The sequence below is a fragment of the Triticum aestivum genome, chromosome 5A (assembly GCF_018294505.1).
Source record: "Triticum aestivum cultivar Chinese Spring chromosome 5A, IWGSC CS RefSeq v2.1, whole genome shotgun sequence".
Classification (NCBI taxonomy): Eukaryota; Viridiplantae; Streptophyta; class Magnoliopsida; order Poales; family Poaceae; genus Triticum; species Triticum aestivum.
This window is the reverse complement of record NC_057806.1, coordinates 574,737,749-574,764,093: the sequence shown is the minus strand read 5'-3', so window position 1 is coordinate 574,764,093 and position 26,345 is coordinate 574,737,749. Positions and strand designations below refer to the sequence as shown.

At 42.5% G+C, this 26,345-nt stretch overlaps 1 protein-coding gene and 1 pseudogene across 5 annotated transcripts; both read right to left on the bottom strand.

Annotated features, from left to right (window-relative positions):
• Window positions 1-3,995: 3,995 nt before the first annotated feature.
• LOC123104908 (translation initiation factor eIF-2B subunit delta) lies at window positions 3,996-12,558 on the bottom strand. 4 transcript variants are annotated; one of them, XM_044526843.1, is made up of 8 exons: window positions 11,219-12,069; window positions 10,559-10,918; window positions 9,155-9,295; window positions 8,524-8,891; window positions 6,702-7,446; window positions 6,525-6,621; window positions 6,387-6,441; window positions 3,996-4,251 (listed from the first exon to the last, which is right to left on the bottom strand). In XM_044526843.1, the coding sequence occupies exons 4-8, from the start codon at window positions 8,704-8,706 to the stop codon at window positions 4,189-4,191; spliced, it is 1,143 nt and encodes a 380-aa protein (XP_044382778.1). In that variant the 5' UTR covers window positions 8,707-8,891; window positions 9,155-9,295; window positions 10,559-10,918; window positions 11,219-12,069; the 3' UTR covers window positions 3,996-4,188. The 4 variants fall into 4 exon arrangements, with proteins under 4 accessions (XP_044382778.1, XP_044382781.1, XP_044382777.1 ...); XM_044526846.1 differs by having other exon boundaries at window positions 10,559-10,915; XM_044526842.1 differs by lacking the exons at window positions 10,559-10,918; window positions 11,219-12,069 and adding an exon at window positions 12,114-12,558.
• A 3,844-nt stretch (window positions 12,559-16,402) lies between these two features.
• On the bottom strand, window positions 16,403-24,495 carry LOC123104907 (DNA-directed RNA polymerase II subunit RPB2-like; annotated as a pseudogene). Its single transcript, XR_006450604.1, has 25 exons — window positions 24,085-24,495; window positions 22,649-22,870; window positions 22,276-22,566; window positions 21,925-22,122; window positions 21,645-21,709; window positions 21,491-21,577; window positions 21,263-21,383; window positions 21,123-21,167; window positions 20,904-21,041; window positions 20,721-20,793; window positions 20,555-20,631; window positions 20,369-20,476; window positions 20,127-20,243; window positions 19,631-19,786; window positions 19,422-19,523; window positions 19,112-19,237; window positions 18,958-19,035; window positions 18,783-18,878; window positions 18,559-18,675; window positions 18,398-18,467; window positions 18,266-18,319; window positions 18,032-18,175; window positions 17,638-17,937; window positions 17,043-17,465; window positions 16,403-16,803 (listed from the first exon to the last, which is right to left on the bottom strand). The product of XR_006450604.1 is annotated as a DNA-directed RNA polymerase II subunit RPB2-like (transcript).
• Between the last annotated feature and the right edge of the window lie 1,850 nt (window positions 24,496-26,345).

Below are 26,345 nucleotides of genomic sequence, written 5' to 3'. Positions count from 1 at the left end.
GGCGATGCAAAGCCGAGGCGAGGCGGCTCGGCGCCGGGGCGACGGAAAGCAAAGAACCGTCATCGGCTCGAAGGCTATTGCATGCTCTACTCCGACTACTTCGCCGACGCTCCACTGCACGGCGACAAAGTTTTCCGGCGCCGTTATCGGATGGGCCGAAAGCTTTTCCTCAGGATAGTCAATGAACTCAGGGAGTACGACAACTACTTCAGGTGCAAGAAGGATTGCACCGGCACACTTGGATTCACCTCAATCCAGAAGTGCACGACAGCTATGAGAATGCTTGCATACGGGGCTCCAGGTGATTCACTCGACGACTATGGGCGCATGGCCGAGTCCTAGATCATTGAGTGCACCTACAAGTTTCTGCAGGGCTGTGGTGGCAGTGTTTGGACCGAGGTACTTGCGATCACCCAATGCTGAAGACACTGCTCAGATCCTGGCACAGAATGAAGCAAGAGGATTTCCTGGTATGCTTGGAAGCATCGACTGCATGCATTGGGCATGGAAGAACTGCCCGTTTGCTTGGCAGGGGATGTACAAAGGTACCGAAGGAGCTTGCAGTGTGATATTTGAGGCAGTGGCCACACAGGACCTCTGGATTTGGCACGCTTTCTTTGGTATGCCAGGAACTCACAATGACATCAGAGTGCTGCAGTGCTCTCCTGTTTTTGCCAAGCTCGTTGAGGCCATTCTCCTTCGGTGAACTTCGAGATCAATGGGCACCAATACAACAAGGGGTACTACCTAGCGGATGGCATCTATCCGAGATGGTCAACATTTGTGAAGACTATCTCAAGCCCTGTGTCAGGAGGCAAGAACCCCCACTTTTTGAAGGTTCAGGAGGCTTGCAGGAAGGATGTCGAGCGAGCATTTGGCGTGCTCCAATCTCGATTTGCTGCTATCCGGTACCCCGCTAAGACTTGGTCGAAAGATCAAATGTGGGAGATCATGACTTGTTGTGTCATTTTGCACAACATGATCATTGAGAGCGAGCAGAAAGAGCCAATGTTTGACACTGAACCATATTACAGGTAGGGTCCTCTTGCCCAAGTGGATCACCAGCTCCCTGCAACATGGACGGCCTTCCTCAACATGCGCCAGGAGATCCGAGACCCACAGGTGCATCATCAGCTGCGGCAGGATCTAGTGGAGCACCTATGAAGGCTCAAGGGCAACGCCTAGCCGGACGTGCAATGAAATATGAGTGTTTTTATTATTTGTGATGATTTTATTGATGATCTTATTTGAATGAGCGCCGGAAATTGGGCCAATCCAGCGCCGAAAATGGGCTGAAAGCGCCGATACTGGGCCGATATCGGCGCCTGGGGGCGACCTGGGGGGGCGGCTGGGAACACACTGGCACCCAAGCCTAAAATAGCGCCAGCTCGCCCCCAAGCGGCGGTTTTCGACGCGTCTTTGGGGCGCAACGGCTGGAGATGCTTTAAGGAAAACGCTAACCTTCATCCGGTTGATGCACACACAACATCCGTCTCCTGTGTAGCCGTCGGATTGATTTTGATTAGGCACTCGCACTGGCAATAAGTCACGTGCGGCTAGGTTTTTTTTTTTGCAACAAGCGTCTTGTTTCAGAAGCTTTCTGCAAGTGAGATCTTGTTTTAGAAAGAAAAAAAGTGTTTGGTGGTGAAGTTTTTCTTTCGGTAACAAGGTCTAGTTTCAGAAAGTTTCTGCAACAAACATCTTGTTTCAGAAAAAAGAAAAATGGTTTGACCATAAATATTTTCTCTCCTATAACAAGGGTATTGTTTCATAAACATAGCCTCGGTTGTAGAGAGCCCAGAATGAGCGCCCTGCGTTAGAGCGTACGAGGGCAAGCATTGCAACATGACGCATGTTTCAGAAACATAGCTTTGGTTGCAGAAATCGCTAGACGAGTGCCTGGCGTGAGAGTTCATCGTTGTCGTGCTGGAGTAGAGGCAGCTGCTCGGGGTGCTGGTTCAGAGGAGGCGCGACGACTCTGGCGAGCGGCGACGCTCCATAGCCGAGGCACTCAGGCCATGACGGGGCAGTGGTACTGTCTCAGTGGACCTTTGCAACAAGGTCCTTGTTGCAAAGCCATGAGTACAACAAGCTAGTTGTTGCCGAGGCGCCCAATTGGCTGTGACGGTAGATCGGACGGCTGTTTCGGACGGCATCTGACGGTTGCCGAGGGGACTGATCTTATCGGTTTATCACCCGAGGGACGCGTAGCATTGCCCTAATAATAATCTACCTACATGGAGATTCTTAACTTGAAATTGCAGGTTTTTTTCTTGCAAAGGTAAATATGTCTTTTAGTAAGAACCTCAGCATTACAAGGCAGCCCAAACAGAATAAGAAACTGCAAGCCCGTCCTTTGGGAGCATCACGACCTCCACGTCCAAGATGTGCCGGTGGCGCACCGCCGTTGCCGCTCCTCGACCTATTTCCAAACCGGCCTCTCACAGTCAGGAAGTCACCCTGCTCGTCCAGAAAAACCGTCCTGGATTGAATGGCAAAGCTAAGGTCGACTGCTAGCCAATGTCATCAGAAACATTGTTGCAACCAAACCACAGGGCATCATATGACCCCGTCCAACACCTCATCTTACCACATCCACATCTCGGCTAGAGGAAGCGTCAATGCATTGACGACTCACCAAAGGACAAAATCCCCACATAGCATGGTCGTCGTTGTCGCATCGTCGACCAGGTGAAGGAATGAAAGACTCACAAGATATGTGGACCCGCGAGCAGACGAAACCCTAGAAGACGCTGCCGCCGAGGGGATGGCGAAGCGGCACACTTATTCTCCCTAACAACATCTCCGCCTCCACATCGCTGCTAGATTGGCGATGAAGCCCCAGAAGACGCCGTCGCGGAGTGGATAGCAAGGTGGCACACTTATTTTCCCCGACATCATCTCCGCCTCCACATTGCCACCGACCAGAAACCTAACTACACCCACGTCAAAACAGAGATCCGGGTTTTTCCCACCCTAGCACTGCCGGAGGAGGGGAATGGAACCCATGATCGCCGGGAGGAGGTGTGGAGAACAAAAACAAGTGATATTTTGGACCTCTTTCCTTCTTTGGGAGGGTCTACTAGATCACGGGCCTATCGATGCTCACTTTCGCTTTGGATCTGAACCTGCTATGATTCACATAAATTTATAAATGTTCACACACAAATAGTTCAGTTCGTGTAAGAATCATGGATTTTACCTGCGAATTAGAGACTCCTAATGGACAATTCGTGTATTACATTTGTTTTCAATTCTTATGAAAGAAGATAAATGTAGAGTACACATTAGATTTATTTGCAAACAAAAAGAGAGTACACATTAGATTAGTGTTGGGAAGGTGGACAATTCTTGATGCAATTTTGTGTGGGTAACTCCAATTAGGTAAAAAGCTTGAAAGTATTAAAATTAGCTATATAAAGGGGGGAAGGGGATGAGAATTTTATTACTCACGAGAGTAAACAAGCACTTCCCATCGTGAACGAGTCTCAGACCCTCTTGCTGTCCAAAAAAAAAAAAACCTCAAACACTCGGTAGTTGGTCACAAGTTGTATCTACTCTTTTTGCAACAAGAAATTTTTCCAGCTGATCTGATATCTACAGGTTGATTTCTTGGGTTCAACCTTAACAGATTTGGAAGGCATTAGTTGAGACAACATCTCTTTGCTAGGTGATTCCTTCCCGACGAGGAACACATGAGACTGAAATCACAAATATTTTGGAAGGCCAAGGCTGAACCAAATCATGGGTTCTAGCTGAGACAAAATGAGAGCTCTTTACTTTGGTAACAAGGCAAACAAAGATTTGGAAGGCTACAGCAGAGCCAAACCACAAGCTCTTTGCTTGGATTTCCCTTCACAGGAAACATACTTGGCTTTGCAAAGGTCAGCCTCCCGACGACACTGGGAATGGAGTTGGCAAAGTATTCCTACCATGAAAGTTGGCATCCCCTTGTTGGGTAAAGCAACTGCTCTGTGTAAACACAGGGCTCAAAAGAAACTTCAAGTCAAATGCATTTCAATGAAATCACAGGTGACAAAACTAGACGACCATTTTGAGTAGACAAAACGGTAAGTCGGCAAACAGGTTTAACAGCCCACATCTCAAAAACATACAAGTTGTATATGTCCACTCTGCTGCACCTAGGCAGCAACAGTTGCCAAAACTGCGATCATACTGCAAGTAGATCTATACCCACAGCTGCTCCTTGCGGTACTCTCTCACGATGACCGGCACACTTGTAGGTGGAAGCTGCAACAACGAGACAACCACATCAATTAAATGGACAATAGTTACCACATTAACACATATCATGGAGACCTAAACAAACACAAGCATAAGGCATGCATATGTATGTCTGCAGAGAAAATAGTTAGTTCAAGATATTGGAAGCATATTAAAGACCTGCAACTAAATCAATGTGATTTGCAAGAATTGGTTTCACGTAAGTACAATATTAGTATCTATACCTACTACTACTAATAAAGAGAATTGAATTGATATTCTTGGTACGTTGTGCTGTTTTGTGTTTTAGCCCCACAAAAATCTACAAATCAACACGCAGTCTTAGCAATTGAGAGTCAATCCATAGTCCTAATAAAAGCCAAAAACAGTTTGTATGGTTTAGCAAGCACCACAAAATCTACAAATCAACCCGCAGTCTTAGCAATTGACAGTCAATCAATAGTCCTAATAAAAGCCAAAAAACAGTTTGTATGGTTTCGGTTTGTATGGTTTAGCAAGCATGACTTTGGGCCGTTGCCTCCTTTAGCTAGGTACGTCACTGGGCCTACTCATGGGCTACCAAGGATCAAAGAAAAATAATTGCTTTGGTTGGAGATCGAACTCATGTCCTCCCCTCCCCTCAATAAAACTACAACCAACTGACCTAGCTTATGCTTGTGCTATTATAAACGTTTCGTTTAACAATTAAATAGTCCCACCTCGCTCCTTTATAACAAATTTCATCAGTTTATATACGCCATGAGTTGTCTGGAGAATCAATGAACCGCCTCAAGAATTAACACACAAGGGCGAGGTGCAGACCATGCTCCTATGGGAAGGAAGGAATTTGACGCCGTGAATTGTGCCCGATTACTGCACCTGCCAATAGGAAAGATTGAGGCCCAATAATAAATGAAAGACATGCACTGCACGCAGGTTGACTCTGCCTGGCTTGTTGGCTCGTGGGATATTGTGATGCATCACTGCTGGTTGGTTGACTCCTGGAGTATGGCTGGTGATGGTATCTGTAGCCCCCTGAAAGAGAATGCATGTGCATGTGTGACCCCCACTAGCGTATTAGGATGTGGCAAGGCATTGTACGCTGAGAATGCTTCGCGATTACATGGGAGGATGAGAGAGATTTGGACATTACTCTTCTCAAACCTTGTAGTTCTGTGGTGCAACTGAGACGGAGGATCCAAATTTCGGAAGTTCCCTAGGAAAAATGAGATCAGGGGAAAAGGACCCTTGTCCTACTTTTTTTATATAAAAGAATCAAGAAACACCGTTGAATTTGTTTATGAAATAACACGGTGAAAGTATCTCAGAGTCTGGCATTTACTCAGTAGTGAAGCACAATGACAGGTGTCGTGCGGTGATCGAGCTCATCGCCTTGGGATTGAGCATGTCCGGGGCGTTGTGATTAGGTGAACAATCATGGCCACCATAGGCAAGCGCGGGAAGGAGGATAAGCGGACACCACCGACGAGGACAGGAAAGAGGATAAACATAAACTGGTGGGACGCCGTATTGAAACAGTGGACAGAGGCAAGTCTTAAGCCATGCTTACCACACTAGAAGTGTGTGATTTTTTTTCTCCCGCTGCAACGCATGGGCTTGTTTGCTAGTAAAAACTACCAAAAACAGATGCCAATAATGTATATTTTTTAATCCAACCATAAAATGAAACAACAGGTGTGGATGTTCAGAGCTGAACCGTGGCATGCCTAAATAACTTTTCGTAAGATTAATTGGATGTTATAAAAAGGAATTCAGTTGACTTGGGTCAAAGCTCAAATGTTAACTGCAAAGGTTCCAGTTGGTTCTATTAAATCTGTAACACAAGTACATCGAGTTTACAACACTGATACTGTTTCTGTTTCTTAACAGAATCCTAAGCAGACAGCTGTTAGACAGCTTATAATAATGATCACTTAACAGCACAATGGAGTGCATCCATAGTAAAAGCATCAAAACGAAATAAACTGTATCCTAGAGCTAGTAAAATTTGGTAATAGAATGAACATTTGCCATTCTGCTAATAGCCAAATTCAATAACTGTGTTTGTGTGAGGACAACAAATTGAAAAGATACCATATATGAATAGTTTTTGTAGATATACAACGGCATGGACTACGACCAGAAGCTTAAGAGTATCTTACCATTCCATAATCCGTTATGATCATCGACACATAATCAGAAGGGGTTGCATCATACCTATCAGATGTGCAAAATTATTTTCATGCAAAGTAAATTAATGGATCTAAGAAACTATCCATAGATGGTATTCAGGTACATACGTGAGATTTAACAGTTGGAGATTCTCGTTGTCAGCCCAGTTCTTAAGATCGCCCAAATCTGCCCTCCCAGGAATTTTCGAAATCACATCTGGATCACCTGAGCAAAAAATTGTGTAAGAAACTTGTTATGCATGACCCGGATGTATACTTACAATGCATACAAGAACATATGCGTACCAAGCTCATTAGCGCATATAGAATCAATTTGCACCCTCTCATCAAATTTGTATGCCTCGCAGCAAACCAAAACAGGAATTCCAAATGCATGTGCCACCATAGCCACGGATGCTGTGCCAACTCGGGAATAAACTGTTCCATTTGATAATATTGAGGATGCACCCAAGAAGACTCTTGTAACTTCATGCATGATGTATGAAACTGCATTTATATGAGTATATGTGCAGTTAATGCCCTTCGCCACTAATCTACGCAGTAATCCTTGCCCCTCGAGCTTGGGACGAGAATCCACCACTATAACACGGAACTTCCTACCAAGTTCATGAGCATGCTCCAAAAACATTTCAACAACTGATGATGACCCATATGTTAGCAAGACATCATCGTCTCTGACTTTTGTGATAGCATGACTGACAATAACCTGATCTGCAACAACTATCTTCTCATTAATAAAACGATCAATATCAGACTGAAGACTGGCCTTGGCTTCTGACTCTGACAATGTAATTGGTAGCTTGGCAATCCTGTTTTTCAGGAACCTGATAGCATTGCCCATGCTAATTGAGAGTGGACGGCACTCGATAAAAAATGACACATAGCTACCAACTTTTGCAGTAAGGTCTCTGCTGAGAGTTTTATTTGGCGGTGTGGAGTAATCTTTTATTGCCTCCCTGAACGCAAGAAGCATTGCTATGCAACGACCATTGCCACCAGATACCTCACCAGACAAATATTGGAGCCCGACCTGAAAGATAGCGAAGAAGAAACGGATCATTTAACTTAGCTGAAATTAACATTCAGTCGAGCAAACCCATACCTTACCAGTTCTTTTGCTGGCTTTTTTGAGCTAGAAGAATAAGCTGCCCCCTAACCAGCTTATTCTAGAACCCAACCAAAAATATATTTTTAGAAGCCTACTAGTCAAGTCTTAATTAGTAGGCTTCTAATAAACTAGATTTGATTGGGCTTCTAGAATAAGCTGGGTAGGGGGCAGCTTATTCCAGCTTATTCTAGAAGCCAGCAAAAGAACTGGCCCAGGCAGATATTGTTGAGTCAGTAAGTGATTACCAAATCAGCAAACCTATTAACAACACATGTGTTGAGAGATATTGTTGATGGGACATCATCTTTTAATTAAAAGAAGGCAAGTTTTTTCTTCTTCTGATTTCTCTCTTCTCCACCACAGCATATATAGCCTATGTGACACTTCTAAGATAACACCATTCACATCATATTATCCATTTGATGTTGTAGTTGGTGACTGTAAAGTGCTTCAGTGAACTCACAAACAAATTTATAATAATTAGGCATTATACACAAAAGGTAAACATGAGTTGTTTTGTTCTTGGCCAAAATGGTTGTTTACAAAAAATATCTCCAAAGCCCTCAAGTTGTTCCTAGAGGAGCATGATACTTGACATTTGTAATAAAAGGGGCAGAAAAGGAAAATGATTGTTTCATAAACGCTCTAGCATCACACATTCTCCCATACATAAAACATTATGTGCTTGAAATTAAACTAAGGGTAACACAAGGACAGAAGCATGTAGTTTCAGACCACGATGGAGACAGAGGAATCAAAGATAGCTGCAGCTTATTGTTTTTATCTATGTCACGAAAATGTCACTAGTATTTATTAATTCTTGATAAATGGAATGTTGCATACTTAGTTTCCTATACCGCAATCCGCCTAAATGCATGAAGAGTTAATGTGTGATGAACAAGAAATCATTGTCACATGACCATACTTGAGACTGAATAACAAAAGTATTTATGTCGCACATAGATAACATTTTGGGTAGAGTAGATGAATAGCAATTACCTTGTATACAGAAGGATGAATTGGTTCCAGTTGAAAGAATTTTGACTCGAGGTCAGGAAGTTGAGTGCCATGGACGTACTGTGGCAGATGCCTAAACAATTCAACTCTGTTTCGAGCCTCTGATTGGTTGACAATTGCACGTTTCTTTGCTTTCTCCACCCGATGCACGTCATCAAACTGCATTCTCGGATGAGGAACATCTTTTTTTCTATCTCTCTCTGGTTGGCGTTCAGTAACCTTCTTCTCAGAAGCGACTGTACTTGGAGCATGGGGCACATCTTTCTTCTGAGAAATTTTAGCTGGCTTAGCTTGCTTGGATGTTGCAGGATTAGCCCCAGAAGCAGCGCCTGTAGACTTTCCTGATAAACCTACAGTCCAAATTAATGTGACCGTCATGCTAGGAAGTTGTGGCTACAATATAGATGTTTCAGATCATTGTAAATAAATGTGAATCCATAAGAAAGTGAGCTCTATTTACAATTAATTGCCTAAACCTATTTGGAAGTTAAAATTTCCATTTTGCAAAGCAGCACATCTGTCCCCGAGCCAAAATACGCCCAAAAACAGTCGGGGTGGATGAGAAGGTTTTATTATGACAATACTATATATAAGGCTGAAAATAAGGTATTACCTGCCTCCTTCGCAGCAGCTTTCGCAGCACGCTGAGCCTCCTGAATAGCACGCCTCTCTGCTTTAGAAGGTTTCTGCTTTTGCGGAATGGACACTGGAGCATCTTCATTCCTTATTTCAGCCAAATCTCCCTTGTTTGTTTCTGAAAGAAATAAACAACAAATCATGTGGAAATTAAAGAAAATCAAAATGTTTTTTTCAAGAACTTCCACAAATGTTAAGGCAAAACAGGTGTATAAAAAAAGACACAGTATGTACATACTATATCCACCCGATCTTCTTTTAGCAAGTGCAAGGTAAACAAAGTAGCCTTAATTCTTCCAGACTAAAAGCTCAGTAAAACTAGGAAGATGAAGAAAAAATGCAGTTTATTAAAATTACTCAATGACACTAGAGGCCACGCAAAATGCTAAAAACAAGATTGAGAAACGACAAAGATTTTGACCACTTAGTGCACCATTAAGAAGTGACAACCTGATGCCATGACTCAGGAATGAAGTAAACTCAACTTTGCTACTTCTACAAGCAGCTCACAACTGGACACAATTTACTTACACCTGCAACATGACATCTTAACCCCACCAGGCAGGATCACAACAAGCTAATACCCAACCTTATTAGTCTACACCAAAAGAAGGCTTCACAGCTTCACTGCTTGTGGTTGCGGCTATGAAGTGTCCAATAATCATCAAACGTAATTCACCATCGACCTCAACGGCATGAACTTTACAGCTCAAGCACAAGCATAAACTCACAGCTGCTGTAAAGTGTTTCTGTCGTTTCTAGGATTTGGGGATGGGATGATAATACCTTACTAAGCGGGCTCACGTGGGCCTCTTTTCTCCATGAAATCATCTAATTTCAATGTCTTAGTGATGAAGCGTGAATTGAGTTCGGTACTTTTATTCTAAGTCATCTTTGTTTATTTTAAAATCAAAGTGTTAAGGTTTTAAAACCATGGGACGTTTGGATCACAGGCTAGAATTCTTCTAGCCTCCTTTTTCCAGGCTATACATTTAGAAGTGCTAAAAAATCGTGGCATTTCATGGCAAGGCAGGGCTAGAAAATACTGCATGGAGCCAAGGAGAGCCAATTTGGCCCGCTCTAATCAGCGGGACTCTCGTGATGTGTCCGCCAAGTCCACGTGTGTCTAAGTGGATGGAAATACACTAATCGCCTATGTTTTTAAGGCGGTAAGGCGAGGCGAGGCGCTGGGGGGGCGCCTCACCGCCTAAGCGCTAAAGCGTAAGGCGAGGCGACGCCTTAGACACGTGCATATATAATATATGGCAGCCAATTAGGAGATTTAACAACTAGCATTAACTTAATAAATTGTACATACATATATAATAGATGGCCACCAATTAGGAGATTTAACAACTAACATTAACATATAAACTGTTACCAAAGCATAGGCCTCAAATCATCTTGTGTATATGACAGAACGGCGCCTTTGAAGTTCAGCTTCATCCTCATCAATATATCGCTCCATAGCTTTAAACTTTCTAGTGTTTAAGGAATTGTGCATCTCTATCCTAATCTCCATGGATGCCTCGGGACACTTATCCGCATCACTGGAACCCCCAGAAAAGTGCTGCTTTAGCCTTCTCACTCCACCATGGACTATCTTGCCACACAATGTACACTGGAGTAAATCTTTCCTCTCTAAATCTGGCCAGAACCCATACTTCCAGGCTGGATCATCTGATGTAGCTCTTCTCCTAGGATCATTGGCTAGATCCATCAGAGCAGGTACACCTGGCTACTGTCAAAGAAAAAGAGAGAAGAGCCAAATCACTAGAGCAGCCAGATCAAGCATGGGGAAGGAGAGAAGCAGTGGTGGGGCTGCTGCCTTGTGGGTGGAGAAGCAGATCTGGGAAGAAACAGATGCAGATGAGGAGCGGGCAAGCACATCTAGCTACACTGCTGCGCATAAGAGAGGCAGCACCTAACAGTTAGTAGAGGAGCTGTGCATAACAGAGCAGGCAAGCATGGCAAGCTACACTGCTGGATGGAAGAAAGAGGAGAGGGGGAAAGGGGGGAGAAGAGAGGGCTGAATTCATACCTTGATGTGGTGCTGATCTGCTGGAAGAGGGTTGCGCCAGAGGAGGATGGGGAGGAGCTGCAGCCAGAGAGGAGGGGGAGGAACTGTGGCCGGAGGGAGGAGGCTGGCGGCTGCCGCAGATCTGAGGAGGAAGCCTCCGTCAATGGTCCAGAGAGGAGACAGGAGAGACCTCTCGCGTCGATTCACTCTCTCTTTCCCCTTCTCATAACTGGTCGCACCTGAACCAATGTTTCCCGCGCCTGTGTTCCCGCCCAGGTCAGTTTTCCCGCCTGCAATCTCTGTTTCCCTGCCTGACAAGCTAAGGCGTCCGATTTGGTCTGAGGCGTGCAAGGCGGCGCTAAGGCGGACGCTTCAGACGCCTTACAGCCTAAGGCGGACGCCTTACACGACTGTCTAAGGCAAGGCCGACGCCCTGAGCCTGGAGGGCGCCCTGACGCCTAGGCGTCGCCTAAGCGACGCCTTACGGACGCCTTAAAAACAGAGCTAATCGCTGCTGCTATAATAACCGTGCCAATACAGAAACAATCAACACGGACGGATGAGAGCTCTGTGGACACGCCCGCATGCATCCCTACTCGTGATGCACATGACAACTGCCAACTTAACTAGTGTTTGGTTCTGTCAAAGGGTGACAGCAAAGTCTTGTAACGAAACCAAGTACGGGGCTGGGGCAAGTGCAGCTTAGCTGAAATGAGGTAGTTTGCCCACCTAGGGCCCCTTATATACGCTTAGCCAAATGAAATTATCGTCCAGAGAATTTCTCACTCACAAGGCCACAATCCCCCAAAAGGCTATAAGTCAGAACCATTCCCCTACTTCATAGCGATGGCAACCGAATTAGCTAACTGATGAGGATGTGAGGTGATATTACTCCAATCGGACAGGGGCCGCGTACCTAGCTCCCCCGCGGAAGGGGCCAGGGACCTCGAATCCTCCTCTCCGAACTCGGATGCAGCGGCGAAGCGGATGGAGGAAGGCTGAGGCGCCGAGGACGCGAGGAGGAGGACGTCGGACGCCGGGGGGGAGGGGGAGTCGGGGGAGAGGTGGTCCACGTGCCGCGGAGGAGGGATCATGACGGGGGAGAGCGAGCCCGGGGAGAGGTCCGACGCCGGAGGCGACCCGGCAGCCGCGCCAGGCAGCGATACCGCCGCGGCGGCGACGGCGGGCGGCTCGGACGGGGCCGAAACGCCAGGGGTGACGAAGCCGACCTGGCGGATCTTGGGCTCGACGCCGCCAGACGTCGAGCGCGGCGGGCGGCGGAGATCCATCGCCGTCGCCGGGGTGGGTGACTTCGCGTGAGGGTTTGGGGTTTGGACACGACGCACGAGACGAGGGAGGGTAGGAGGAATCTTCCGGGCTAAGCAGCGGTGGTGGTGAACCCAGGGTGCGAGGAGCCTACCGAGCTCAGGCCCATGTAGTATGTTTCAGTTTTTTTTAGACAAGCCCATCTATGTTTCATTGAACGCCCGATTTGTGAATCTCGTCAAAAGAGGCCCATGGGCTCTTCAACAAATTGATCTGTGTCATCATATCCATTTAATTTTCCCTTTGGCAACTCAAAAAAAATTCCCTTTGTCTCAAAAAACATTAATTTTCCCTTTTCTTGCCTCAATTTTTTCCCTTTTGCTAATTTTTTTAATTTTCCCTAAAAAATCATATCCATTTAATTCGAATGAATGTCTCAAAAAATTAATTTGAATGACAAAAGAGAGAAATTCTACTTATCATGGTGTGCACTTTTGCTTTCCCGTAAAAGTTCTTGCATGTCCATATATGTATGGAAAGTTCTGAATAAAATCTGTCCAAGTTTCATCAAGGAAAGCAACACAAGATTTGCACCACAAGTTATCTTTAGGAAGAGAGGGGCGGAGGGGGGCACATAACTGTTGGGAGCACGACGCGCTCCTTCGGAGACCGCAATCAACCTGAATCTAGAGCACAACGTGCGCTGGGTGCAGCCCATAGCCGTCACCGTGGAAGAGCACAACCACCATTGCAACTCTAGTGGTCATCAACGACGCACCTGTGGTGCTGAGGCAGAGGCGCTGCCACGCAAGGAGGAGGTGAGGGATCTTGGCCACCCCTGGCTGCTGTCATTGCTCCATCTGGCAGCATCACATGGTCCGGATCCAGTGGTTAGAGGAGGATGGTGATAACTCACAAGTGTAGAGGGTCAATTCTAAATTTTTTTTATAAGTAGAGTGTTGAACACAATAAGCTTTTTTAATAAATTTGAGGAATATTACACGGTTTTGATATTTTTTTCAAAAATAATACAGCTCCGGCGTCGGCGAAGCCGATTGGGTTGAGTCGGTTTTGCTGTGGCCAATTGGAATCCTATCAGCTTCGGTGAAGCTGATTAGAACCCAGTCAACTTCGGCCAAGCCGACTGCCAGTCGGCCACGGGCGGCAGCTCCAGTGGGATTTAGTGTGACTATTTAGCACTAATTGGCATCGGCAAAGCCAATTAGCCACTTATCGGCTTCGCCGAAGTCGATAGGTTGGCCTGTCAGCGTCGCCCTGGTAGACTGCATGCGGGCCAGGCCGACTGGCCGTGCATCGGGTGGCCCAGCCACTAATCGGCTTAGCTATGGCCGTTTGGGCCCTACTTGGCTTCGCCCATGCTGACTGGGCTGTATTGTCTTTGTCGTGGCCGACAGAAGCGAATCGGCTTCATCGATGCCGAAGTTGTATTATATTTGAAAAAAAATCAAAATGGTGTAATATTTCTCAAATTTATTTAAAAAGGTGTATTATTTTTTTTAAAAAAATAGCTTCTATTTGTTGCCCTTGAGGAGTGAGCATTAACATAGTTCGCCGTTATATCACGGGCCCCATCAAAATTTGGTATGAATCTTGAGACTTTTTCTAATGAACTAGCGTACATCTATTCCATCATAAATACCAGACTGTTGTAGCGATTAATTCGCATACATTCTATGCAAGCGTAGAGTCGTACCTATTTCATTGTCAGGAGTACGTGTATGTGGGGTGATCGTTTTAGCGTTGGTGGTTTTTTTTTTTGAGAAATTTAGCGTTGGTGGTGTGCACAAAAGTGTAGAGTCTGCTCGTAATCACGTAATCACGGCCCATGTTTTGTTCACAATGGTGTGGAGTCTATGTTAGTAATCGGCCAATTTGCTTTTCCACTGTGCAAGCTATCTTCTCATATTTATGCGGTTTCAAATGTAAAATTCAAAATTCATGAAAGTTCATATTTTCATATTTTTAAAAATACAAAGATAGATGAAGGTATAATGCACAAATGGGTAAATTTTCAAAATATGTTGAAATGAGTGCTGTGTAAAAAAATGTCAGAACTTTTTAACACATTATTCTATTCATCCTCATAGATCATGAATTTGTCTTTTTTTACAAGTCAAATGTCTTTTTTGTACAAGTCGCATTTCGACATACTTCATCCTGAAATTTTACACATATGTACTTCACATCCTTGTTTACTTGTAAAAAAAAATCAGTTTTTTATAAAACAAATTTTTCTAATTTTGATTTTTTTCAAAAATTGAGGTCAAGATCCAAAACGCCATACTCTCCATACAGTCTCTTACAAACAATTTTGCTCTCCATACAATCTACTTTTCGGCCTATACACCGAAAAGTACTTTTTGGCTAACAGTTGGCCAAAGAGTCCCTCTTCGGCTAACACCTGCTCTACTTTTTAAAAAATTCATATAAAATAGGATTTTTAGTATTTTAATTTGATTGTTTTTGCATTAGATTAGAAATTTTATGAAGTTTTTGTAGATATCAAATTTGACTAGATTTAGAAGTTTGAATTTGAATTTTCATGAGTTTTCTCAAATCACTAGATTGCCTATAATTTGAGCTAGGAGTATTCTTTTTAGATGATTCTTTTTGCTACTGGTTCTTTGTGACTTTGTTTATCAGTAATAATTAATTGGTGAATTTTAGGATTATTTAAAATTAGGTTTTTACATCATTCTCTCCCTCCATTTTCTCTCGCCATTTTATTTCCCGCCATTCTCTCCCTCCATTTTCTTTCCCGCCATTCTCTCCCGCCATCTTCTTTCCCGCCATCTTCTTTCTTGCCATCTTCACTTCTCAACTTATAAAACGAGCCTTATGGTGTACATGATCGTAGATAACATCGTCTGTGTCTCCTGCGTCGGTGCTGCTGGTGGAGTGTGAAACACTGTCTGAGAGAAGTCATAAGTGTTTGCAACTTCGTCATCATCATCGGAGAGTGTTTCACACTTATGACTTCTCTCACACAGTGTTTCACACTCCACATGAAGGCATCATCGTCATCCTCCGTCGATGCAGCACTCCTTAGTGTGGTCGGAGAGAATGGCGGGAAATAAAATGGCGGCAAAAAAAATGGAGGGAAAAAGATTGCGGGAAAGTATTTTTTTTCATGTATAAAATGGCAATGGTTGTACAGGATTTACAAGGCACTTTTAAATATAAACTTCTATGAAGCTCAAAACAAGTTTTCTAGTAAAATAAAAGAAATAAAATACAAAAATATACTACAAATAAAATAGCTACTGATAACTAAACAGAAACAAGAAGAATATGTCAAAAAACTAAAGAAAAAAATTTAAAGCAATTAAAATTAAAAGAAATAGCATAAAACCTAACAAACACTAAAACAGAACTGTTTTCATAAAAATCTAATTTTAAATAATTATAAAATTCGCCAATTAATTACTACTGATAAACAAATTCACAAAGAACCAGTAGCAAAAAGAATCATCTTAAAAAATACTCCTAACTCAAATTATAGGCAATCTAGTTATTTGAGCAAATTCATGAAAAAATTAAATTCAAACTTTCAAATCTAGTCAAACTTGATATCTACAGAAACTTCATAAAATTTCTAATCTAATGCAAAAGGAATCAAATTAAAATACTAAAAATCCTATTTGATATGAATTTTTTTAAACAGTAGAGCAGATGTTGGCCGAAGAGGGACTCTTTGGCCAACTGTTGGCCGAAAAGTCCCTCTTCGGCCAACTATTGGCCGAAAAGTCCCTCTTCAGCCAACAGGAGGCCGAAAAGTCCCTTTTCGGCCAACAGGAGGCCGACGGGGTGATACTTTTGATTTTTCTTTATTAGGGTGTATAGTTTCTGAATTTGCTATAAAAATCATCATAGTTTCAAAAAAAAAATCCAAAGGCTACTCATGCCTCAACCCAGAAATTCATGCAACTGTCTTCATACAAGCATCGTTCGAGTTGAGCTCTTAAAAGCCAAGACTGTCAAAAGATGATGTTACCACACATTATTAGTCCTGTTAGTAAATCTAATGGTAATAAAGAACCTAAGTAACTTCATGTCTGGGCCTGGTATCTGACGTATCCAGAACACAATCAGAAGGATGATAGTTCTTAAGTTCCGCAACAAGGCACCCCGGAAAACAGTTCCAGTCAGGCACCCGAATACAACACTCGAAGCACAACGGTGCTTATCCCTCGCACCCTTGACCTCATTCAACGGTGCTTATCCCTCGCACCCTTGACCTCATGGGTGAGCATCCTGGGAGCAATCGCCATCGCCATGAGCTCCTGGAAGAGGAGCTTACATGCGTACGGTATATGGACCTGTGCAAGAGAACATAGACAGTATGATTACTAACTCTGGCAAAGCTATCCAAGGAAGATGGCTCAAGGGGCTGGCTATTTGGAAGTATAGTACTCCCTCCGTAAAACGTTTTTTAAGACTAGTTTAGACGACAAAAACATCTTATATTTTGGTAGAGGTAGTATTTCTAGATAAGGTTTTCGCATTCAAGTACTATGAACTAAAGAGGGGATAAGAGCAAAATAAAGTTCCTACTTACCTGGACAATGTCCGTTTTGTTCTTGCAGCCTCTGCATTCGAAGGAATTCTTCTTGAGATTGGCAATGGCAATGAGTCCACACTTCTCACAAACATGCACTCTGTAAGCATCGCTCTGGTCAAATAACCTTTCCTTCAAGAAAAATGCAGCTCCATGAGCAATCATGCAATCCCTCTCCATTTCTCCAAAACGGAGACCACCATCACGTGAGCGCCCCTCTGCTGGCTGTCTGGTCAGTATCTGGACAGGACCACGACCTCTAGAGTGAATTTTGTCATCCACCATATGCTTAAGTCTCTGGTAGTAAGTTGGACCTAAGAAAATCATTGCAGTCAATTTTCTCCCAGTATGACCATTGTACATGGTCTCAAATCCACGCATCTGATAGCCACACTTGTGCAGTGCTTTACTGATATTATCCACCTGAAATGTAAGTTAAAAATTAATGAGCACACACATACATTGCAAGTTAAGTTTAAATGCAAATTAGACAAGAGGTTACAGACGCTATTAAAAGATCACATGAGGAGATTGATATGTTTTTCTTGAGAACAATTAGAGTAGAAGATCAATGAGTCCCCAAGAGATTACTCACAGTAACATCAGTGAAAGGAGTTGCATCTCCTTCCTTTCCCATGTGAGCCGCGACTTTACCCATAATACACTCAATCAGCTGGCCAATAGTCATACGGGATGGAATAGCATGTGGATTCACAATGATATCCGGTGTGATGCCTTCGATTGTCCATGGCATGTCCTCTTGTGTGTAAGTCATTCCAACAGTTCCCTTCTGACCATGCCTACTGCTGAACTTATCTCCTATTTGTGGTATGCGCACTGATCGCATTCTAACCTTGACAAATCTTAAACCATCAGCATTCGTTGTCAACAGAACCTGCAAACAAACTTACTTAGGAGCTGTTTGTTTGAAACTGAAAACACCACATAGAAACATAAAAGTGGTGGCAGAAAGCCAAAAACAAACAAACCTGATCCACCATCCCACTTTCACTGTGACGCAGAGAAGTACTATGATCACGCTTTGAGTATCTAGTAGCTTGCCCTTGAGCATCATCTTGTGGAATTGGAGATGTCTTCCCAATAATGACATCTTCCCCAGAGACCCTTGTTCCCTGATACATGAATTATTTATACATTATAGGCAATCAGCAGCACAGTTGAGTGATAAAGATAAGCCTAGAGTAACAAAGGCCTCTACTTACCGGTGGTGCAAGGCCATCATCATCTAATTTATCATAAGACCCATGGCGCATTCCCTACAAGGAAAAATACAAGAATGTTAGTTCATCAGATCTGCTTAGAGAAAATGCATGATGAATTATTCAAAAAATCACCATAGTGTTCTCCCTATTTGGACGACCAAATTCCTCTTTGACAAGAGTTCCCATCTTCTTTTCCTCATCTCTGCATATGGAGTTTGAATTATTAGATTGGGCATTTGGGTAAATGAGTGGTGGCATGCTTACACTAGAATATGCTGAAATGCTAGCTGTACCTGTAAGAGCGGAAAAAATAGTGATCTGAAGAACCCACGATCTATTGAAGATTGGTTCATAATAACCGAATCTTCTTGGTTATATCCAGAGTAGCATGCAATAGCAACAATTGCATTCTTCACAGAACACCAAAGCAAGATATTAATAATTACATAAAATGCAAAGATCCAGAATATGATTAAAAAAGCAAACAGAGTGCCCCGAGTTAAGATTGTTTACTTACAATGCCAGCTGGTAACTGCCTGAAGTGCAAATGCTCCATAGCACGAGTAGTAACAAGAGGCTTTTGTGGGTAGTACAGAACGTAGGCCAATGTGTCCTGAATCCAAATGGTGGGTGATGAAGGTTCAAACCAAGACCGACCATCAAACCAAGATACCAAGACAAATGGCACTCACCATTCTTAACTGATAGTTGGTAACATAGATTCCCATGGCTTGCTTTCCCATAGCAGACTGATATGTATTACGAGGTGACTGTAATCAAAGAAATGAATTAGACATGTTTAAAAACATATGCAGTGGATTAGCATTGTGTAAGGGGATGAGTCACCTGGTTGTGATCAGGAAAAGGAATAATTGACGCACACACACCAAGTATCAATGAAGGGTGGATCTCACAGTGTGTATAAGTCTCAGAATATGCCTCCCCTGGATTATGCCTCGAAGTTTCAAGGTCCTGAAATTTTAATTTGTTGGCATTACTAGCAGAGCATGAATCTAGGATGAAGGAAAAGCCTCAGCATAAAGAAATGCAAATAGAACGAAGAAACAAAGTATGTAAAGGAATGCCAATAGAATGGAGAACTTGGTCAGCCCACAACTGTTCAATCAGGTATACTTCAAATGCAAACAGAACTTACACGTATAGTCATAGAGATCATAGTAGTTTCTTCCTCTTCAGTATCTATGTACTCTATAAATCCTTTGGCAACCAAGTCATGCCAACCTTCATCAGGAGTCTCCTGGATGACCATACAGTAGGATAATATACGAGCATATGAGAAAAAAAAATACATGCATACCAATTCAAATTTGAATAAAAACTAGCATAAAATAAAGAATATCAGACCCTTTGCTGCAATGCTCGGATATGTTTCTTCTTAATTAGAAGCCTCTGGTTTTCAACGATAAACAGCGGGCGACTGCAACGCCCGTAATCAGTATAGAGTCGAAGTTCTTTAAGACGGATATCACGAACGACACCAACTTCAGTGTTGACATCAATCTGAAAATTAACAACATTCAGCATGTAATTTTGAGACCTGAATCTCATAAAAAATCACATACCAGAAATTAATGACTTTCTTAACAATGTTCTATGCTAAAGAAATTCAAGATGTACATGTTTGCCATACATCTTGAAAATAATCTTTACTTTGGATAGTACCAGATATCAAAGAAAGTTAGGGTTGCATATGGAAGGGCAACAAAATCACATATTAATGGAGTGTTCCAATCTGTTAAGTATACAAATTATGCAGATAATATATGTTTTTCAATACTATATCCATTCTGCTACAATGCCAGCAGCTTTTAGCATGAAACAGGAGAAGCAGGGTACAAACCTGTCTTCTTAAACGACGAAGGGTCTTCACCAATAGGTCAGGATTCCTATGAATTCCAACCCAACAACCATTCACAAATATTTTAGCAGCTTGAGGAATGACTGCCGGTGATATCTCCTGTTAAAAACGAATCAAGAACGAAATCAGTGACTGTTGTAACTGGTAAATGACACGAAATTTTAACCTTGGGCAAGATAAGCAAATGAAAATGCATGCGCACACATTGAGAAGGGGAAACAAACCTCAAAATTTTCTGTGCCCCATTCTTCCAAAAATTCCAAAATAGGATTTGCAGCAGAACCAACAGTGATATAAACCATCAAGGCAAGATTTTTAACCAAGCCACAAGCCTGAATAAAGGTGTATAAAATATAAACCATTGACCAACTCCTTTGACGAAAGAGAATTTTAGAATGCGAATAACTTACCTGTCCTTCAGGAGTTTCAGCAGGGCACATCATTCCCCAATGAGAATTATGCAATTGGCGAGGTTTTGCCAGTTTCCCTGTTAATAAGATATTAAGATCACTAACCCTAAGGCGACCAGGTTTCAATGGGGAAGTAATGTATGAAAACAATTTGAGCAATATCAACCTTCACGCCCAATGGGAGAGTTCAACCTCCGAAGATGTGATAATGTAGAAGCATACGTAAGGCGATTAAGCACCTTGGTGTCAAAAGAAGAAGAAATATTAAGAGCACATATTGGAACATTCGTTTGCTAAACCAAATTGTAGTAAAGCATACACGTGAATGTGATCATGAAAATGTACACACCTGAGACACACCGGCTCTTGTACCAGCTTGGTTAGCCTGTCCCCAGTTTCCAGTAGCAAGGGAATACTTCAATCCACTAGTAATGGTTTTAGCTTTAATAGCAAATTGCAAATTAACTTCCTTCCCATTATCAACACACTGGGTTCAACAGAAACAGCAGTTAGCAATTATCAGGACTGAGAAAAAGACAGAGCATGGTCACTGAAACAAGGGAGAAACCTTCTGAACATATGACCTCACATCCCTCGTCAATTTCCTGAAAAGCTGATTTTGTAAGAAAGAACAACATAATTAAGCTCACAGCTGAAGAAAAAAGAAGATACAAACACACTCAAATTTGCTAGCATATTGTAACAAACCATTCTGAACAGTCCTCCAAGCAATGGACCTGCAAGGTCAAGCCTTTTGTTGCCGTAATGATCTCTGTCATCTTCAGCTCTTCGACCAAGAGCACACATCAATAGTCGGTGAATAATATACCTGCATAATGAGGTAGGAAATTAGCTTATCTGCTTCTTAACAAGCTGCATGATAGAATGCAAACTTTTTGATTGACAACAGACTAATGTGCAGTATGGATCACATACCCGAAGTAGTATGCCTTTTTAGTTTCACAGAATTCACCTACACCAACATGGGGCAGCATTTCCTTTTGAAGTATCTCTTTCGCATACCTAAGAAGTTAAAGAGGTGAGTACTAAATTTGTTTTTACTCTTCTAGCAAAAAATGTAGAGACATACTTTATTCTTTTTTCTCGAGTTACACCAACTGTAGCACCTCGCTTTCCAATGTAGTCAAGAGCAACCTACAGATAAGGCTTGTCAAAGCTTTACACATGAAATAATATCAATGTAGCAACTTATATAACTAAAGTTCCAACCGAAGCTCAACTTAAGATGTGCCCCAACAAGAAAGAACAATTTAGTTTGATGACATAAATTCAAGCAGATGTGATATCAATGCAAGATTGCAAGTGATAAAGAACAATTTAGTTTCACTTATCAGTAGCCCAAGGAATACCTGCTGATTTTGAATGACAAAAGCTTCCTCCAAAGATGGGCGCAGCAATTCCATCATTTGTGTATCGGAGAAATCGTAGCATATGTGCTCCAGTATATCTTTGTCAGCGACAAATCCTAGTGCTCTAAACACAATGATGATGGGAATATCTGCACGAATGTAGGGCAGAGTAGCACGGATATATTGACCAGATGAACCCTGCAACATAGGAAACACTTAATAGCGTTAAGATCCTAACATTAGTTCAACTCACTGCATTCCCACATATATATGCCATGTAAGAAGGTGGCCCTAGACTGATACACATGCATCTGTGACGAACTATTTGCAAGGCTTCAGTAAGTTACTGACCCCTTTCGCGCCTGCTCGGGAAAGCATCCGAACAAACATGCTACTAGCAGGTCTGTTCTGGTTCTCTGCCATTGAACGGACTTCACCCACATATGCAAACTTATTTGGTTGCCTCTTCTTAAACACATAGACATGGTTGGTGCTCATCTTCTCCTGGGCAATGAGAACCTTTTCACTACCGTTGATTACAAAATATCCTCCTTGGTCATAAGGGCACTCTCCAAGTTCTGTGAGATCCTTTTCAGATTGTTGAAACAGTGTGCAGTAACTAGAACGCAGCATGATTGGAACCTGCAGCAGGCAAAACAGTTGAAAATCAAAGAATACAAACAGCGCATACTACAAGCATGTGTCAAGTTGTTAGCCACAACACCTTTCCAATGAAGACTTTCGGATACTCCGCAGTTTCTGTAACTTCTTCACAGTCATGTCCTTTCTTTACAACTCTGTATGATACATCTACATAAAGTGGTGCTGAGTATGTCAGATTCCTGAGCCTTGCTGATTTGGGGAATAAGGTAGCAGTCTCTCCATCAGCTTCAGTCATCATTGGTTTGCTCAGATAGATTTGACCAAAGCTGATCTTGTGGAGTGTCTAGAGAAGAATCAATACCATCGTAAGTGATAGCTCAAGGAAAATGGTGAAAATAATAATAAGCAAGCATGGTTTAAACTGAAAGGGCATTTAGCAAGTGTGCACATGGTAGCATTAGCAACATTCAAATTTGCCATGAACTCACAGAGGGTCTATGTGTGCATTTTCTTTGTTAAGTAACAGAAATACGTCTACACCATTGTTGGCATGCACTTCTATCCTAGAGATGTGAACTGTGCTCATGTAAGGCTTATAGCTCATGAAAACAAAACAAAAAAGTTGGACTCTGATCATGCCAGCCAGAAAACAGCATTCATCTTCAGAACTTGTGGGGCAGCTCATTCCCTATTACCATAGTGGATATGACTTATACTGCTTAAAGCTTAACAGCACCCACATCAACGTTGTAGTTCTTGTTCGCATAGGCAGGCCATTTTGTTAAAATAACAGCCAGTGAGACACTTGAAATATCATTGTTCAGTACGCATATCTGGCAACACAAGACTAAACAAATGACCACCAGTTCTCCATTTAAAACGAATTTGCCAGCTCCATTTAGTTTTAACCTTAGATAATTATCTTTATTCACTGTAACACTATGGAGTATGAAGAACCGAGTCCTTCTCCACGTGTAAAAAGTCTAGTTTGTGATTACTATAAAATTATGGCTTCAATCTATTAACAACACAATAGTTACATATTTCTGGATTTCCCAGTACAATTCATCAGTTTAAACTGATGAAAACAGGCAAAATAACAGAAACCATCTTGATAGTAAGACCCTGAGACAAATACCCATGAGAAATAACTGAAACTAGCCAACAAGCATGTCTGCAAAACTCATTCTAATCATTCCTAGTGCCACCTCTGAAATCCAAGCTTTAGCGGCTATCCGAAAGGGAGCTTGCAAGGGAGCTCTCATCTGAACACAGCCAAGCAATTCCACTCTTCAGAATCAAAATTCAATCCAACCACCACCATCACGGTTTTTTTTGTTGTTGCTTAATCATTGACAAAATTCTCAGACCCCCACCATAAACACCAGCAAGCAGCTGAATACTCCCGCAAAACCCTAACTGGTCATCTATTTGAGCAGCGCCCCATCTAATCTGAGACCGGCCCGTCACCAGCTAGTCGTACCAAGGTCGCCAAACCCTAACCGACCAAGCTAAGAGCAAAAATTAAGCCATATTTGGTATGGTCGGGAGGGCAACCTCGGCGAACTCGGCCTGGCGGCCGGGGTTGTGCTGCGACTCGGGGCGGATCTCGATGTCGGCCGACTCATCGACGATCTCCTGCATGGTGTTCTGGATGAACTCGTCGAAGGAGTCGAGCTGCTGGCGCACGAGGCCCTTCTCCTCGAAGTAGGCGGAGATGACGGCCCAGGCGTCCTCCTGGGTAATCTCCTCCTCGTCCCGCGCCTCCTCCTCCTCGTCCTCCCCGTCCCCGCCGCCGGCGTATCCCCCCTCGACCTCCTCCTCAGCTCCGTACCCCCGGTGCTGGAGGTGCTGGTGCCCTCCCATATCCATCTCCATCCCCTCCTCATACTCGTCGTCCTCCATCGCCGGAGCGAGCCGCAACCCTAGCGGCGCTCGGGGATGGGGTGGGTGTGTCGGCTCACCGCCGCTCGCGAGTGGAGGAGGGGAGATGGGGGGAGGGGCGGAAGCAGGAAGTGAGGAATTGGGGGCGCTCCGCCGATCTGGTTCGGTCTATATTGGGGGCGCAGGGGAGGTCGGTTTTCAGTGGTTTGTGCGCCGGGCCTACTTAGGCCTCGTTTAGTGACGATGGAAAGTGGGCCTGATGCGTATTAGTAACAGACCAGTACCATGTAAAAGGGCCGGATATACCCTAAAAAATGTTAAAGGGCCGGCGACAATAAAAATAATATTATATATAAAAGAAACTAATAAAATGATATAAAATGGCACTACCTCTTCTCTAAACTTATATAAGGCGTTTTTGCAGTTCTACATTATACTACTAGTTTACAGAGTGAGTAAAAAGCATATGCTGACAATATATACTTAGTTCTTAGTTTCAGTCAATTGTTACTATGTTAGTCAATGAAGTCAGTCTGTTTGCTAAAAGGAAAAGGATAATTTCATGTTCCCAAAATGAAAACTCTCATGCTACAACTATAATCGTATATGAGCTTTCCCTGTAAATGATGTCGTACTAATTTACACTTGCTACTTAACTTTCTTTTTTTTTGCGAATACACTTGCTACTTAACTTGGATGCATTATATCCTATTTGATGTGGACACCTAGAGAAGTTACAGTGCTACAAGTCTTTGTGATGTTATGGTGCTATGGTAGCACTATCAGAAAGTTGAAAAAGAAAATATGAATATTTGTGAAGATTAAGATACCGTGAAAGTGCTCTTTTGATCCTGAGATCACATGCTCTCTGATGAACAGTGAAATTCAAAAAATAGTAAAAAGATGAATGGTTTAACTTCCTATATTTTTTTGTGACGAAATGACATTCGTGGAGGTCTAGTGAAAAAAATCGATGCTTCCAACAATACTCTTGTCAAAGCATCATTTTTCTTTTGCCCAGACATCCACGAATGTTATTTTGCCACAAAAGTTTACAGGCAGTTAAAACATTCATCAATGTTATAAAAAAAAGAATATTTTGTGTTTTTACTATTCTGGATTTAGTGTTCATCAGAAAGGACGTGAGCTCAGGTTCAAAAAGTCCATATACAAGATACTACTCCCTTCGTTCCAAACTATAAGATGTTCTAACTTTTTTTCCGAATTGGATGTATATAGAGCGTTTTAGTGTATTTGTTCACCCATTTTAGTTTGTATGAAGTTCATATTGAAATATTCAAAACATCTTATAATTCAGAATAGATGTCGTAGATGTCGTAGATGATAATACAATCTTGCATACCACAAAAAATCCATTGAAACCACGACACATATTAAGAGAACCAAAAGCACAAATTCAATGGAAAATAGTATCTTCACATTTTCTCTCTTTCCCTCTTAGAGCATTTTTGTATTTTTCTATTACATAACTCAAATTTAGATATGGATTTGTTTGACAATATAAATACACATTGTGTCAATGTCATCCAAAAGTTTTGGTTTTCTTCATAACCTCCCTCGTAGACACTTGTCTCGACAGCCAACGTTCACGCATGTATATACTATCCCCAAATTGGCTTAAATGTAGTTTCACTCACACCACAAGGTGGCGGCTCATCAATTATGACATAGTTCCATGATACGTCTTCAACGTATATATAGTTTTTTATTGTTTCATGCTATTCTAGTATCAATCTTGGATATTTTATATGTAATTTTATATTATTTTTTGGGACTAACCTATCTTTAATACCTAATAGTTCACCCCCACTGACCTATTTCTCTTAACACCTAAATAGTTCATCCCCACTAACATATTTCTCTTAACATGCAAACTATCCACATCAGCATTCATGCCACATCAGCAACATGCG

Excerpts from the sequence above, each read along its gene's own strand:
- LOC123104908 (XM_044526842.1), bottom strand. The coding sequence starts at position 12,486 with ATGGATCTCCGCCGCCCGCCGCGCTCGACGTCTGGCGGCGTCGAGCCC. Across the intron at positions 9,296-12,113 it reads CCCTTCCGCGGGGGAGCTAG|AAACAAACAAGGGAGATTTG; the intron begins GTACGCGGCCCC and ends TATTTCTTTCAG. Across the intron at positions 6,442-6,524 it reads CTCCAACTGTTAAATCTCAC|GTATGATGCAACCCCTTCTG; the intron begins GTATGTACCTGA and ends CACATCTGATAG.